The 16,923-nt window shown below is 44.6% G+C and overlaps 1 protein-coding gene and 1 long non-coding RNA gene across 2 annotated transcripts in view; one reads left to right on the top strand and one right to left on the bottom strand.

Moving 5' to 3' along the window:
• Positions 1-833: 833 nt before the first annotated feature.
• Positions 834-16,923, bottom strand: part of ENC1 (ectodermal-neural cortex 1) — a 29,497-nt gene continuing 13,407 nt past the window's right edge. Inside the window, exons 2-3 of the mRNA XM_085632323.1 lie at positions 15,074-16,873; positions 834-3,863 (exon numbers count right to left, since the gene is read on the bottom strand). Of these exons, the coding sequence (XP_085488449.1) occupies positions 15,092-16,861 (1,770 nt within the window). The 5' untranslated portion in view covers positions 16,862-16,873 and the 3' untranslated portion in view covers positions 834-3,863; positions 15,074-15,091. The remainder of the gene's footprint in view (positions 3,864-15,073; positions 16,874-16,923) is intronic.
• LOC146865511 (uncharacterized) lies at positions 10,566-11,112 on the top strand. Its single transcript, XR_014970321.1, has 3 exons — positions 10,566-10,621; positions 10,707-10,766; positions 11,076-11,112. It is a non-coding gene; the product is annotated as an uncharacterized LOC146865511 (long non-coding RNA).

Here is a 16,923-nt window from a genome sequence, read left to right as displayed (position 1 = left end):
GTAATTTTGGCAGATGCAATGTTGACTTACAATTTATGTTTGTTTACGCAAATTATAATAGCACTGATTCTGTGTGATAAATAGCAACCGTATGTCACCTGTGGTTGCGTGTTCTAGGGGTGAGGCTAATGCTTACCATATCCACAACTACACAATATATATCTCCACCACAGACAACTCGTCTACCAGGGCGTAGAACGGGTGCTATTTGTTGAAACTAGACTTCCCAAACATGGCAATGTAAAAAAATAAAAAAGAACGTAAACTATATATTAGCTTATTTCAAAAAAAATTCAACTACGTATCTGTGATGTGGGAATTTCCTTTCAATTTTGACTTTTGGAATAAATCTAAAATGTACATGTTTATGAAAATCCTGTAAATTACTAGCGGGCAAGGGAGCTTTGGGCAGTGTAAGCGCTGCCAAAACTGCCAACACGAAATGACAAAATGTTTGTATGAAGTGATCCGTTTTTGGTGTTCTGTTTTGCTAGCCGCTGCTGTAAAGTGTATTCACCTTGTCCATTTTGCACTGTCATCAAAGGTCTATCCTTTGGTCCAGATGCTTTTATAAGTCTTCTAAAATAAATAAACCCCTCTTTCTTATGAGCAAACAAGAAGCTTAAGTTGTTCACATAACACCAAGCACTCCTTTTCAGGTGCACCCATCTCAGGCTGCAGGTTTTACATACTGTTAAAGGATGCCTTCGATTTTGCATGCTCATATTTACATCATATTTGCTCATATTTACATTTGCATCGTCTCTCCAGTGCCTGTAGTAGAGTGCCAAATAAAATATTCAAATACGAAAAAGGACAAAGGGACGAGTCTCTTGAAGTTGACATTTTTTTATTAAAAGTAAGACACATGTGAAGTTTGTGGATCAGAAGTACTTTGCTGAAGGATACCAACGACCCGTCCAGCAGCAAAGAGACAACCTTTTGTAACCCACAGACCTGCAGCTGCAGACTGAGGGTACAAATACTTATTCAAAACTTAAAATGAGTCAGCAATGACGGAGAAACAAGCACCACGTTCCACTTCTTCACATACACAGATCTGTCGTCTGATAAATCAGGTGTTTATTAAACAAGGAGCAACATCATTTGTCGGTAGTAACTCCATCGCCGAATGTGGTGGGACGGTCAAAAGGACCTGCAGAGTGGAAGCCCACCCTTCATTATTTATCACTACAACAATCACTCTACAAAATAGCAAGAACCTTCCTCTCTAAGGCCTTCCTTTGTGGTGAGCTGCATGGGACCTCTTTACACGGGCCCTGCTGTGGCACATGGTAACGCCCTCCCCATGCACCATGGCATCAACTACGGGAGTCAGAGTTGCCAGGAGTTAGGTCTCAGGACCTTAAGGTCCCACAAGAAATTAGGAATCACCAGGGAAATCCCATCTGGAGATTTTCGTTCCTATCAGCAGCAGCCAACATCGCAGGGTAAAATACAGTGGGTCCGCGGCGTTCCAGCAGACCTTGTAATTCCGATGGGGCTGATAACTGGACTTTTACCAGCCCTGAATTACAACACTTCTACTTCAGGCCATGGTGTTTTGACTCCTCCAAGGGTCAAGCAACTAACTTGGCTCCTCCCCCCTAAAGAGTCACAATGAAGGGCTTCCAGGTTCTTCCCTTCATGGATTGAGGCCTAATCTGACATCAGTATTTGACAACACGATGGGATATGAGAAATCTAGCATTGGGATTGGATTACAATCTCTATTAGCATAGCCACATTCAAGTGAGTATACCTGCACCCGATGGTAACATGCAATTCTGAGAATTTTAAAGGCAGAACAGATTTTTGTGCCACGATTTACATTAACCCAGAGTAGAGGAATTCAATGTTATTGAGATTTGTACACAATATATAGCTATATAATCAATTTTCCTAACCCACTGTGCTTCTTTATGTGGGTATTGGCAATATCCCAAGAGATGATTTTGTGCTTGCAACCGAGGATTAATTTTTTTTGTACAGTTGACTCTTTAAAACAATTTACTTCAGGGCGTTTGCAGATGTTGACTTTGATTAGCTCCCCATGTCACAGGGTGCGGGGAAATTAAGGATATTTATTTCAGCAGCCGCCTGGTCTAATTTAAGGGACTATTGCCAATCTGGCACATGTGGAACTGTAAGTAAGGGGAATAGAAAAGTGATGCAAAACAATTTACAAAAATTGCCTTTTTGTTTTCTATCACCGATGCTTGTCAATTTTAGACCCACTCAACATGTACACTGCATTATTTCAGTATAGTTGATAAAGGCCTTGCAGTATGACACATGCCGTTTTGGAACAGCTGAGTAAACCGGCTGTTCCGGATTTAAGACGGTCTATTGTATCTCTGTGAAAGTATTGTGTACTTTTCTAGATTTCAGATACAAAGTTCTGATCATGTATATACATCTTGGTGCTTTTAATGTATACTACTGTTTTAACCTCAACACAACAAAAAATACAGGCGCCCAAACGCCTCTCCACTTGACTTAAGAAGACTCGAATAGTTTGAAAATACTTTGGTTTAATGAAACTATGGTCAACGCCATACAGAAACCAGCGTGTCTGATATCGGCTGCACTGTACAAAGGCATAGAGAACCTTATAACTATCAGGGGATGAAGGGTACCAGGCTTTGTTTAATTTTGTCTGTGTACTAATGATCACGAAAGCCCTCAAAAGGGTCTGACAAGCCGTGCATTCGCCAGGCCCTATTAAAACGCAAAAAAAGTAAGAAGGTAAGACATTCCAGTCAGTGCAAGTTGTAACTAATAGTCCACAGTAAAAAAATATAATAATAATAAAAATAATCAGCAAGACTTCATTCATTCGCTTAAATAAGGCTACATCAAAAGCTAGTTGCAACCCCAATAAATAAATAAATACCTTTGGATAATGCCGCTAGCCAGGGCTTATGCACAAACCTGCTCCTCTTTGTGCATAAGGAAGAGGGGGTGCAGGGTGAGACTAGGGAGCCGGGAGCCTGAAAAAGAGATATCCTCATGGCTTTTCCTTTAACTAGTGCGCCATCTGAGATCCTGTCAGGTAATACTTCCGTTCCTACCGCGGCGCACGCGCCCCGCCCCCAAGCTGCCACCTTCCGGCTCCTCACCCACTTGGCTGCTGATCAACTATTCATCAGTTTCCTTTCTTTGCGTTTGTGTGTGCAGTAAAAGACAACATAAGAAGGACACAGAGTAAACAAAATGTGCAAAACATACAAACCATTCACACAAGCCCTTACTTGTGAGGCAATGCTTCAGCATGCAAACAGCGAACAATATAGAGGTACAGCTACAAAAGAAATGCAAAGTAATATTAAGAGGAAAGCGCCTGAGTCACTTCTAAATACAGGACGCTGCAGCGGCAAAGCCCGGATGCACAGATCTGAGCTCCGGAAGCGGCGCTTCACATTCAGGAAGCAGTCTTCACATATTGGGTTCCAGAAAAGGGGCTCTGGCTGAAGACAGCGCCGTTGTGTAAGAGATCTCTGCATCAACCCCTGGTCCCGCCCACAATACAGTCCACCCTAGTCTTGGCTCCAATCCCACTGCTGCACGTGCAATGGGAGTAGCGCCTTGACTGTCGGTAACCTGCCACTTCCCGTGGCACTGCATGCTGTGCAGCTTCCAGCAAGGAATCCAGGGTTCCACGTGGGGAGGGATCTTCGTCAGGGGTGACGGCCTGACTTTCTTCGGCACAAGATGCGTTCCCGGTGCGCAGGTAAATGCACCTGCACGTAAACAGCCTGCTCTGCATCGACAGAGGTGTGCTGTCGGTATTTTACACCTGGCAGGCAACTTTGCTTCCGTCGCTGCTGACGTTCACATCTTTTCCCCAAATAATAAGATCACTAAAAGAAAAACAGACAAAAGATCAGTGATAAGCATTGGTATAGTCAATGAATCTTTGAACACAGTTACACCAAAAGACAATGTATATATGTATATTGCATTGCAGTGCATGACACACGCCCTCACAATAACGCGTTAACTTTTAATCCTGGGTAACAGCAATAACTTTTGCTAAAATGTAGAGCTCACAGCTTCCAAACTGCCATTGCTTGGTTTATTTTACGTCTTATGTGATGGTATGGGGGCAGGAAGAGAGGGGCGCACTCTATATGCCTCAGACTCCTGGGGTAGTGAACAGGGGGCACGTTACACAGTCACTGCTGAATAATGCAACAAGTCATGAAAATAACTTCTTGCGGTCTCAGGCCCTCTCATCGCGAGCCAGACGCTGCTTATTCACAGCCTGGCAGGCAGACTCAGAAGAGGGGGTGCGCCGCTGTTCTCTCGCTGGCTTTTCTAGCCAATAGCAGAGTTTGCTTGGTTTGACAGGGCATAGAACAGAGTTCTAAAGATTTCTTATTTCCGGCCTGAGTAACTCATCTACATCTAGCATGAATAATGGGTAAAGCAAAAATAAGTAACAGCAACATGCAAGAAAAATAAGCACTGGCAAATTCAATAGGTCTGGAGTTGGCTGTCATCCTTTTGGCTTTATCAATGCCTGTATTTTCTCTTGCCAGTCTTTTGCAAAATGTCATTGTTGAGGAAGCTGCCAGGTCCATCTCAACCTAAAAACATACATTGGCAAAAGCAAAGATGTGTTTTGGTTTAAAAAAGGCTCCCTGGCGGAGAACTACTTTTTGCGTGGATGTGCGCCTTGTGAAAGCCAATGGCTGACCCATTGCTGCTGTAACGAGCGGAATCAAAATGTGAATGACACATAAAAACACCAATGGGTGGTGGACGGGGAACAACCTTTACAACGCAACTTTTACAACGCACTACACTTACAACGCATTTTTTACAACGCACAATCCATTACAACGCATGACATTACAACGCATGACACTACAACGCATTTTTAAAAACTACCTTTACAATGCATTCCATTACAACGCATACTACCATTACAACGCATACCATTACAACGCATAATATAGTAATTTTTACCCCTATACTATCCAACACTTACCCTACTATTGCACCCCCTGGAGTTAGAATAGTAATTTTTACCCCTATACTATCCAACACTTACCCTACTGTTGCACCCCCTGGAGTTAGAATAGTAATTTTTACCCCTATACTATCCAACACTTTCCCTACTGTTGCACCCCCTGGAGTTAGAATAGTAATTTTTACCCCTATACTATCCAACACTTACCCTACTGTTGCACCCCCTGGAGTTAGAATAGTAATTGTTACCCCTATACTATCCAACACTTACCCTACTGTTGCACCCCTTGGAGTTAGAATACTAATTTTTACCCCTATACTATCCAACATTTACCCTACTGTTGCACCCCCTGGAGTTAGAATAGTAATTTTTACCCCTATACTATCCAACACTTACCCTACTGTTGCACCCCCTGGAGTTAGAATAGTAATTTTTACCCCTACACTATCCAACACTTACCCTACTGTTGCACCCCCTGGAGTTAGAATAGTAATTTTTACCCCTATACTATCCAACACTTACCCTACTGTTGCACCCCTTGGAGTTAGAATAGTAATTTTTACCCCTATACTATCCAACATTTACCCTACTGTTGCACCCCCTGGAGTTAGAATAGTAATTTTTAACCCTATACTATCCAACACTTACCCTACTGTTGCACCCCCTGGAGTTAGAATAGTAATTTTTACCCCTATACTATCTAATACTAACCTTAAATGCAATTTAATATTATGCGTTGTAATGGTATGCGTTGTAAAGGTAGTATGTGTTGTAATGGAAATGCGTTGTAAAGGTAGTTTTTAAAAATGCGTTGTAGTGTGCTGCGTTGTAATGTCATGCGTTGTAATGGATTGTGCGTTGTAAAAAATGCGTTGTAAGTGCATGCGTTGTAAAAGTGCGCGTTTTAACGACATACATCCGTGGTGGACAAGCCCGAATGTATAAGTATGTTGCGTATTAAAATGTCAAATTAGAAATATATGGGACAATCAGAGGAACTGAAAAAAAGAGTATTCTACCAAATATCAGTATGTTAAACCCTCACAGATCGCGACAAAAGTCCAGCAATATTTATATAATATTTGAAGAGAACAGTGTTAGTGGTGCCACAGCACCGCTGCGAGAATCGGATAGGGGAAACTTTGCCACAGTCAGCTAGCAGCTCACACGGCCGTGCACCGACTATAGAAAGGTTAAAAGAACACACGCTCTGCTACTTATAGTGCAGGACATTTCCAACAGCAGCCCTGACTCAGCAAAGAGGCGTACTGACGTCACTGCACGCAACGCACCCAACTAACTCTGGGAAGGGCCTTCACACAGATGGAGAACCGACCCTCTGATGTTTCTATCCGAGAAACCCTGCTTATTCCCAAGGATTATGGTTTAGAGTTAAAAAGAAACACATTTCCCAACACACTGGGCTGGGCGACTTGTTCATTATGTCTTCTATGCTGCATGTCTTGTTTTTCTTTGCCTGAAACAATATGCTCACTCTGTACGTGATCGTTTAACCAACACTTTTTGCGAAGTGCCTACATGCCCTTTGGTAAATAAGAGTTTTATCACTTCAAATAGGCCAGTAAATGCTGGGAACAAAACCAGGGCAGTCGCTTCCTGTTCCTGGTCAATTAGCAGTAATTTCCTTTTCATCTCCTCGCAGCTCAGCCACAAATATCACAGCTGGAGACGATAACGCCTCCTCTGTGGGGGAACACGCAGAACTACAAAGCGCCGGGCTGGCGAGCAGAGTTCAGTTATAATCCGCATTAACGGGTGTCGTGGAGGCATTGTCTTCCGCGGGACTACGCTGCCAGCGCGATAAACACTCGGATTTCCCGCATAAAGGCCGTTTCCTTTACAGAGAAAGCTTTGTTTTAGGGGAAGAATGCCCGATGTGTGTAATCTGTTAGTTTAGCCCGAGATGCATTCCTGGCGACGAGGAACAGACGTTTCTAAAGAAGAAACGTGTGACAGAGCGGGTTTGACCCGGGACCTATTTTTTGCTGTCAACACTAGAAATGGTTTTCTAGACATAGCAAAACCTGCAAACTGTTAAGCAACTGAAACCTGTAATGCCGAGTGCGTGGAGCAGGCCCAGCCTTCCCAGCAGCTGTTCGCCACTCTTGAGGAATGCGGAAGTGATCCTCGCGCCCATTAAACATCCAAAGAGTTCTGGTAAAATGTAAGCCCTTCTTATAAACACGCTGGACATTTCTAGTATCGGCAGCTAGGTGGATAGGGCCTCGGGCGTGGTGTATCTCATCTTTACAGACGAGGACGCGTACGTTGGGATTTCTTATAAAATACTGCATTTTCCTTGTATTTAGCAAGCGTCAAATTGCTGTGCCTTACAGTCTAATCTTACAGCCACACCAGGGGCAAAGGTATGTATGGCTCAGGGCTCGAGGTGCCCAACGCACCCAAATAATGGCTGTTTTTTTAACTACCAAACCAGGGGACTGGGGTCCAATATTCTTGATTGCATTCCGGCCTTGCACCCTCGCTGCTGCGCCACACATATTCTTAAAAAGATTCCCCTTTGAGAATGTGTTTGTGATTCCTTCGTGAAACCAGTGGCCACTCGCCCCTCTTGCTAATCTACGAATTGAAGAATATTGCAAAGGAGGTCACAGGCTCCTTTCCAAATGGCCCCATGTAAATAAGGTACGCCCCATTAAGATGGTGGCACCAGTGCACACTTAGCGCTGGCAGGATCTGTACTACAGAAAGGGCTGTGCAACGCCAGCATCTTTCGCCTACCACAGCCGTGTGCATGGAACAAAGCCACGCTGCCCCTAGTGCCCTCAGAGGGAACTGCAGGCTGGGAGAGAGCAACACTTTTGGCCCAGATCAAAAGCAACACCCACTTCAGAAACTTCATTCGGGAGCACTTACGTACAGGCCACTAGTGGGATGAATTTGTTTCCACTGTTGTGTGACCATCCCATCAAAGAATGACATCAGACCCTGGTCTGGTGTTTCACTACTGCCAAGGATGCATGCGGAACCACTAACGCTCCCAGGCCATGACCAGTTGACACACTATGCTGAAACCTCACCTGGGAGCACGTATGGTATAACATGTGCATTAAAGTAGAGATGTAACTATTTAATCCAAGGCACAGACTACTCACATCTGCAAAGGTGAATTCAAATGCAGGAGCAGCGCAGAGGGGATTGACGTGTTCATTTCCTGTACATTTCATCTACTTGTGCTGCTTTCGCATTACAATATCAGCATAGAAATCAACCTCCCATTCATTTGCACAGTGCTGCACCAAGAGAGCACACATGAACCGTGGCTCTTCCCTTTGCCTTCATCTCTGGATGCCATTACAGCGCAGAGCGCTTCAGCATCAAAAAAATAATGGTCCAAGACGAACTTTACTGCAGATCTCTCGGTCGCTGACAACACGAGCCCAACCTCAGAGGTGTGCCAGTCACAGAAAACAGAAACAGTTGCAAGGTTACCTGCACGCATAGACCCTGGCCGGGGAGAGGCCTTTCGCCATGTGTACCGGCCAGTGTTTGACTTGTTAATATTTGAAGTCTTCTACGTTTGCGCCAACCTCCTTGTTTGTGTAGTCAATGCACACACTGCTGAAGTCTAACCAGGTCATTAGTAATGCATCAGCAGAAAGAGTTTGCAAAGGGCAGTCTTGGGCAGTCATTGCCACTGCACCGGCTCTTATCCGGGTGGGGCAGTTATGAAGTTCCTGACAGCTCTCCTAATCCCTGGCCAGGGCAGGACCAGACGCTCAGGGGCATTTCTACTCCTTGATGGCCAGAAATATAATAACCCAGTGAGCGAGGCGCTTCTCTGTGTTGTGAGAGAAACATCCTCATGCAGCTCACCTAGGACCTGATTTAGAATTTAGCGGATGAGTGAGTGCTCTGCCACAAGCATGACAGATATCCAGTCTGCCTTAATGCAAGGGCCCTTGTATTAAGGCAGAAGGGATATCTGTCACGGTTGTGAAGGAGACCTTCCACCAAACTCTAAATCAACCCTTATTAATGAGTGTGAAAAACATATGTTTACTTTTTAATAGTACCCAAGTTCATGGACCATCTTTAAAAAGGACTTAAAAATTAGAGTTCCTGCTCACCTGCAAGAGTAAGTCCAGACAACCATGGAGTTTACTTTATCGGGCAGACTGAACTATTGTCATGGAAGTTGTTGAATCAAAGTTCAAGTGCTAATAATGACGAAAATAGAGATGGCAGTTTATAAATCATTGTTTGACGGCCATTCCCATGCAGGCAACATCTTGGCTGCAAAAAAACCCAAGCCCTGATAAAGCCAAATAGGACTGGGTTTAATGTGCTAGCGCATGTAGCCATAGCACATTAGAGTGAAAGATATGAGAGTGAGCCGGAAAGAGTGAACAGACAGGGTTGTATTTGTAAAGTAGTCCCTCGTGAGGTCCCGTGCAAGCACTCTGTTAAATACTTCATTCAGCCTACAGCAATAGGTGAGAGATGAATACTCCACTGGCCTGAGCAAAGATGTCATTGTCAAAGTTTCAAGCCAATGGTTGTTCGAAGAGGCTGATCAAAGAAAGCCAATGGTTGAAAGGGGTGGGCTCAAAGCCCACTCTTTGTGTATAGTTGGCAATAGGTGTGGTTGACAGCCGCACTGTCAAAATCCAGACCTAAAGAAAAATGCCCACCTAGCCAAGGACTGCCCACCTACAGCATTACTGAGCACAGAGGACCTTGGAAATGGAATAGCAAGAGTTTTTTTTTGTACAATCAAGCGGAAGGTGTCACCCGAAGGAAATTGCTGCTTACTACATTGGACTGGTTCAATTGATTTTATGTGGGTTCTAGGAATATCAAGTTAATGTATGGTTGAGTGGGCCTGCACACCTGTTATGTGTACTGATGTATTGTAACTAGGTTTGAAAAAAATCTTTCGTTTGTTTTAAGCGTGCTTTCACGTAAAGGGATGTGAGTCAACGTCCCTATCAGTAACAATGAATGGGGGAGGTTCTGGATAGACCAGAGCCTGCGTGAATCACAGCTAGGACCCTGAGGTCTCAACAGAAGTAAACAAAAGTAGAATTCGCAATAAGAACATGACCTCCTCCCTTGTCACACACTGGATAATACACCACACACCATTCCTCAACTACGGTTCACTATCCTGGAACGCCTCCCCACATTATTAGACAGAGACATGAATACAGTTTTATCATGCAGAGAAACACACTGGACAAAATTCTTAGGAACGGTGACCCCAGGTGGTCTTAATGACCACTACGAAATGTTATGTTTCATCTGAAAGTGCCAGATTATGTATTTTATTGTAAAGGATTTTGCACTCGCATTTCGACTTCATATTTATTTATTTCACACACTTTTCGTTTCATCCTTCCGGTATATAGACTTTTTGTTTTTGTTTTTATTTTGTTTGGTACAATCCATAGTATTATGGCTCACACCAGTTTACTGACGAACATAGAGTCCTCTTTCCATTACTATTACATGCACTGGACGTTTGTCCTTCGTTCATGTCTTTTACTCACCTCCGTTCCCGTTATAACTGACACAGTTTCACACACATACGCATGCGCTAGCAGAAGGCTTGCTGTTCCAGGAAGTTTCGCGGAGAGACAGGAATACTTTACTAGCACGGTAAGCTGCGGACACGGCCATTGGGCTGAGAGACGGTATTACAACCACTCGGTTGTTTGTTAACCCCAGGCTTCGTTCATTACAGACATTTATCGACCGGCAGACACTCTGACTTCGTTCCAAACACTGCAGGCGTTTCAGTAGGGTGAGTCGAGGTTTGACAGAGTTTCGTTTGAATGCCGGTGGCGGTTTAGTCTAAACACGCGCGTCCTTGACGTTTTTTAACGCACGTTTTTACTTTGGTGTTCACAAATTCCGCTTCTTTGAGCACATCTTCTTTAATAAACACCTCAATGAGACTTCACTTTATTTGCTTTTTTCTTTTCCTTTAACTCAGTCACTTTCTAACTTTCTGTTACGGTCTGACACCCTATGATCTTTCTACGAGTGCAAATCCTATTGACTCAATGTACATGTGATTTCCTTAATTGGATTTATGTGGCTTTTGTTGCAGCTCCGGTTGGAGGCTGAAAAGAAGTTAAAAAGGAACTACTACATTTACTGTGATGGTTTTGTGAATGTATATATCCCCTGACGAAGGGTTAGAGACTAACCCGAAATGCATTGGGACCTCATCTTTGTGATTGTTGAACAAAGTTATCTATTGTGAATTGGAACACTTATTCTTTAATGGATGTATTGCGATGACAACAATACTCATTGAACCTGTTTTTTGAAATACAAACAAACAGTGGCAAAACAGTACTTGCTTATTGTCCTTTATATTATTAGTATCTTGCTTCACTGTAAATTCATTGCACAGTTTATATATGTTTTTGTTTACTTCTGTTGAGACCTCAGGGTCCTAGCTGTGATTCACGCAGGCTCTGGTCTATCCAGAACCTCCCCCATTCATGGTTCTAGGAATATGACATGTTACAACGCATGCAATACATCGCATGCCTTTACAATGCAGTCGTTACAACGACGGCGTTGTTACATCGCATACTATTACAACGCAAGTCGTTACAACGACTTGCTGTAGGGGGCGATGGATGTTGGAATAGTATAATTTACTATTCCAACCCCAGTCTGTGCAACAGTAGGGAAGGTGTTGGATTTTAAATCCAACACCTTCTGCCCCCTACAGCAAGTCTTTGTAATGACTTGCATTGTAATGGTTTACGATATAACAACGCGGTCGTTGTAACGACCACGTTGTAATGGCATGCAATGTATCGCATGCGATGTAAACGATGTTTTCTGGTTTCTATGGCATCTCATTTTTGATAGCACTGGCATCTCAACGGGACGAGGTGGAGCAGTAAATCTCTTGTTTTCTGTCCAACAAATGTATCCTGTTGCCTACTGAGTAGGTTCTGAGATGTGCCTGGAATCAATACCACAAAAGTGGAGCACAGAATTCTTGTTGGCCATCTCACCAGAACGGAGGGAACCTAGAAACATCATAGGGAAATGATCAGACTATGGTTAAAGAACCCTCAAATGCAGCGAGATTCTTAAATGATGGCTATGGCCATCATTAATGGCATTGTCTGTATGGGCCTCCTCTCGGCTCTCGCCCCTCGCCCACTGGCCCACCTAGAGCAGGACTTCTCTTCAGCAGGCTAGGAATAGAGCAGGGGCCAGCAACACAATCATCCCATCTATCAGGTGCTCCTCCATTTTTATTATAGTTTGCTACACTGCGCAGCTGTCACCAGACAATTACGCGATCATCACTAGAGAGGGGCTTTGGCTCCACCCACATGTTTGGAGCCAGGAGAACATGTTTTGATTGGGCAGACGTTGTGTGCTTCCACACAAAAAAGTGCTTGCCCTCTAGCAGCTGTGTTCATTTTGTTATTTATCCAGCTAAACTTGAACATTCAGGGGCACACACTTGATATTGGAATGCTATTAAAGTGTATTAGATAACTAGATCATTTATGATGCATTGCTTTGGCAGCAGCACAGATGGGAGTGGAGCAGTTATTCACATAAAACGGATCTTTAGGTCGGTTTGATCTAAACCGTGTCACCATTGTAAAGTATGCCGGCATTCCACCATTGCTGAGTGTCCCATCCCGTCATCATGTTGTAGACCCACTGAGTGTGCCTCAGCTCAATCATGGTGATAAGTTAGCACCATCAAGCCTTTAACTGTTAAATCATGTTGTGAATTGAGAATCATCAAGTACACAAGGACACAACATGCCCTTGAAAGACAATCACCAAGTATGCCATGTGTCAACCACTTTTGGCGATAAGCACTACCAAGACTGGACTGGCTCTACCATGTTGTAATATACATATTGGGAAATGTTCTAAGTATCCAACATAACGTGAAAACAAATCCTCAGGTGTGCAAGGACCTAACCATGTAGTGACATAAGAGTCACCCAGTCACCTCAGCATGTTAAGTGACAAGAAGCATCAAATGCACCCAGGCATTTCATCAGATTGGAATCACAATATATACCATTGCTCGGCCATGTTGTTAGATGAGTATCACCACCATTTTGAGAGAAAAGGTTTGTCAAATGCGCCAAGACCCATCATGTAGTGGTTTAAGCATCGGCGAATAGGCCAGGACTCCCTGACATTGTGGGATAAGGATCACCATGAAGCGCACTAGGGTACCGCCATGATGTGGGCTAAGCATCGCCGAGTGTGGCAGAGCTGCACAATTTTGGGTTAAGCATCACCAAGGGTGCTAAGTCTGAGCCATGTTATGAGATGGGAGTCATGCAGGCTTCACTTGTTTGTTTGTTACGAATCCCCATGTGGGCCAGAGGTATATACCACCTTGTAGGACAAGCATCATTGAGCCTGCCAGGAGGGGACAATTTTACAAGATAGAAAATACCTGAGTGTGCCAGGCTTGCTCCTTCCCGAAAGATGACACTGCCTTCACAAAACCTGCCGGAGCCGCATCATGTTGAAAGTTAAAACCATTGCTAACAGGCACCGACTCTGTGTCCATTATATAAGAAGCACTGAGCAAAAAAAAGCTGACTAGAGACATAGTTTATGATAGAAGTAATAATAGCAAGTAAACTCCCAAAATAAACCAGTGATGCCGCCACTGAAACCGAGATCGTTTTTCACATAATTGTAGGAAGTGAATGTCTCTCCGTTCCTTGGTCTGGCAGTCGCGCGTTCATTTGTTGTGGGCATGAAGTACTTCGCGCTCCACAAGCAACAATGGTCATAGTGGAGTGATCGATGCCCACTTTGTAAGAAATTACGATCAGGTCAGCTTGACTCTTTGCCTTAGTATGTGCCCTTTTCCAGAATGTTGGCGTGGATTAAAAAGCTGTGTATTGTTTTTGAGGCACAAGCTTCTCTGCTCAGCAGCCTGTGACACATGTGCAAGGATCTTTCTCTTAATCCAGCAGCAGTGGTCATCCTGTACTACAGAACAGCTATAGTTCTTCGGAGTATTGTTGGGTGGAGTGCCCAGTGCTTTTAGGTTTGTCACCTCACACTATTAACCTTGTGTTTCTTTTAATTTCTTTAACTTGCTTGTGGACGGCATACAAATATCAATATGAGCGTCTCTGCACAATTGTTTGCAGTTCCTTCTTAATTATCTGTATCTGTTTCAATGTAACCTATCTTTACATTATCCTCTTTAGACTTAACATCTTTTCAATCTGAAGATTAAAGATGGAAAAGTAATTTAAAAAAAAAGATAATTAAAAAGGAACTTTTGAACAACTATGAAGAATCATTGAAGAATAAATTGAGCGCGTACCCCAAAAAATGTTGAGTCAGATTTGTCAATCTTTCACGCAACGCAAAGCATCAAGCCACCTTGCTACACTGCGTGCAAGGGCAGGAGTGCGCTGAATTTAACATTATATGGCGCATTTCTGTCCTTTCCTAGTGCAGGTGCATTTTTGGCTGACCAGCTCCAACACAGTCACCCTTGCATCATGTTGCCTGCGTAGTAGGCAGGATTGTTTTGGTGCAGGAAGGCACACCTTCATGCACGAAGACAACCCTGAGAGGCACTTTCCTCTTTCTAGGTGTGCAGTACGCCTAGAAAGAGGGGAAAAAAAGGGGAGAAATAAAGATATTTCTCCTTGTTATGCCAAACCAGGGGAGGCGTAGCATTTTGACGCATTCCAAGGTCTACCACTAATGATAAATCTGGGAATGCGCCATAATCCATCGGTGGATGCGTGGAAACACCCAGAGTAACACACGGTAGCAATATGCGCTGCCTCGCGTTATTCTAGATTTATCATGCCATGCATGGCCACGCAAGGTGGCCTTGCGTGGCTTGATAACTCTCACTTAGGTTTTGCATCCCCCTTGCGCCCCCTTGCGTGGCAAAAGGCCGACGCAAAACCTTGATAAATATGCCATGATGTTGCTAACATCGCTAAGGGATGGTGTAGGATCAATGGTTAGAAAAAGTTGAATCAAAAGTTGTCATATTTAGTCAAACTGCATTACACTTATATCACTCATGTTACAGGAAATGTGTTTGATTTTTCTTACCTAGTAATCTTTCAATATTTAGGCAGGAAGATGCTTCCAAGTGCTGACGAACGCCGTGGGAATCAGAGAATATGGCACGGTGGTAATGCTATTCCACACATCTAGTGTCGGATCGTAGCAGTCCAGAGTTTTGCACCTTTGAATTCCAAAATAGCCACCAACAACATAGAGTTTGTTTCCTGACGCCACGGCGTGGCAGCTCATTCGCTTAGCTGTCACATCTCCCACCTTTGTCCACTGGTATGTTTCGCTGTTGAATTTGTAGGCTGAGCATGCAGAGAATTCAGTGTCCCCACCCATGATGAAAATTTGATTGCCAAGCACGGCTGCAGCTGTGTAGCGCCAAGGTTGTGGGCACGTGGCTGGTACCGTCCATCTGTTTTCACATGGGTCATAACACTGAACCTTTGGCAACTTGTCATGGCTCACACTGGTGCCTCCAAATGCAAACAACTTCAGCTTTGCGCTAACCACTGCAGCATTGCTCACCCCTTCTCGCAGTGGGGCCACCATTGTCCATTTGTTGGTCGCAGGGTCATATTGTTCGACTTGTTTCAGGGAAACTGATGGAGAAGCCGGAAGACACCCTGTTGCTGCGGTGTGTCCCCCCACGACATACAAGCAGTGTTTTAGTTCTGCAGAACCGTGGCCAAACCTTGCGACAAGCATGGGGGCCGCTTTGGACCACTCCTCGTGAAGAGTGTCATACACCCACACATCTTTGGAGACACCATTTTCGGAACCCCGACCACCAGTGATATAGACTTTGCAGCCCACGGCACAAGCACTGAACTCTTTACGTGGACTCGGAATGTCGGCCTTTGGAATGATCTCTTTTGCCTTCTGATCAACCAGATAGAGTTTATCACACATAAATGTCTGACCCCCAAGGAGGAACAGGGCATGTCCAGTCTTCCGAGGCCTTGCACACAGGCTTGTAACCACGCCGTCGTTTTGCAGGATTTTCAGTTTGCACCGAATCGCTTCTTCCACCAGCTCCTTACTTTTCTTCTGCTTGATGATGAGTTCGTCCATGGCAACGTTCTCCATGAGATAAATAGCAGGCAAGAGGGCGAGTCTCACAGTCTGCAGCAGATCAGACAGGTAGCAATGTCGTTTGTTCAGGTCATAGTTAATCCAGTTGAGGGCCGACTCATACACCATGCGCTCATCTTCTGTTTCCAGCTCCTCGTTGGACAGAAGCTGCACCACAAGGTCTTTTGGCAAGTGGAGAAAGTCCTCAGTCTTACAGATGCTCTGGAAGTTGCTAAGGCACATGGCCCAGGAGAGCTCGTAGAGCTTGGTGCACTGGTGGGCGTCAGACAGCAGGAGCATCCCCAGACAGTTGGTGGGGTGAAGGTTCTTCTCTAGAAACTCCGCGCATGCGTCGCGGATGTCCTGGAACTCCAACATGTCGCCGGCCTCCAGGAGGGACTCCGCGTTCTCCTCGTTGATGATCACCCTGGACGAGTAGGCGTAGTCGAGGAGAAGCTCAAGAACCTCTGGGTGGATGGAGTTGTGGAAGTTGACCTCACTCGCCTGGCTCTCTTTCAGGCCACCGCTGAACATGGCCTCGAAGTAGCGGCTGCAGGCGGCCAGCACCGCGCGGTGGCATGGGAAGGCCCTGCTTCCAGCGTGGAGGAGCACATCTGTGAACAGGCACTGCTGCCGCAAGAGGTTCAGGTGGGTCAGGACGCTGTCCGCGTACGACGATTTGTGGAACAGGTAGATGTTCATGGAGCCAGTGCTGGCCCTGGATTTGCGGTTCTCGTGCATGTTGACAGACATTTTCTTTCGCCCCTGTAAATAGAGAAACAGAGAAGAAGAATTAGGACTTTTCCACTGACAAG

This window comes from Triturus cristatus, chromosome 2_1 (genome assembly GCF_964204655.1).
Source record: "Triturus cristatus chromosome 2_1, aTriCri1.1, whole genome shotgun sequence".
Taxonomy (NCBI): domain Eukaryota; kingdom Metazoa; phylum Chordata; class Amphibia; order Caudata; family Salamandridae; genus Triturus; species Triturus cristatus.
Note: the sequence above shows the minus strand (reverse complement) of the source record. Positions and strands in the feature narration are given on the sequence as shown.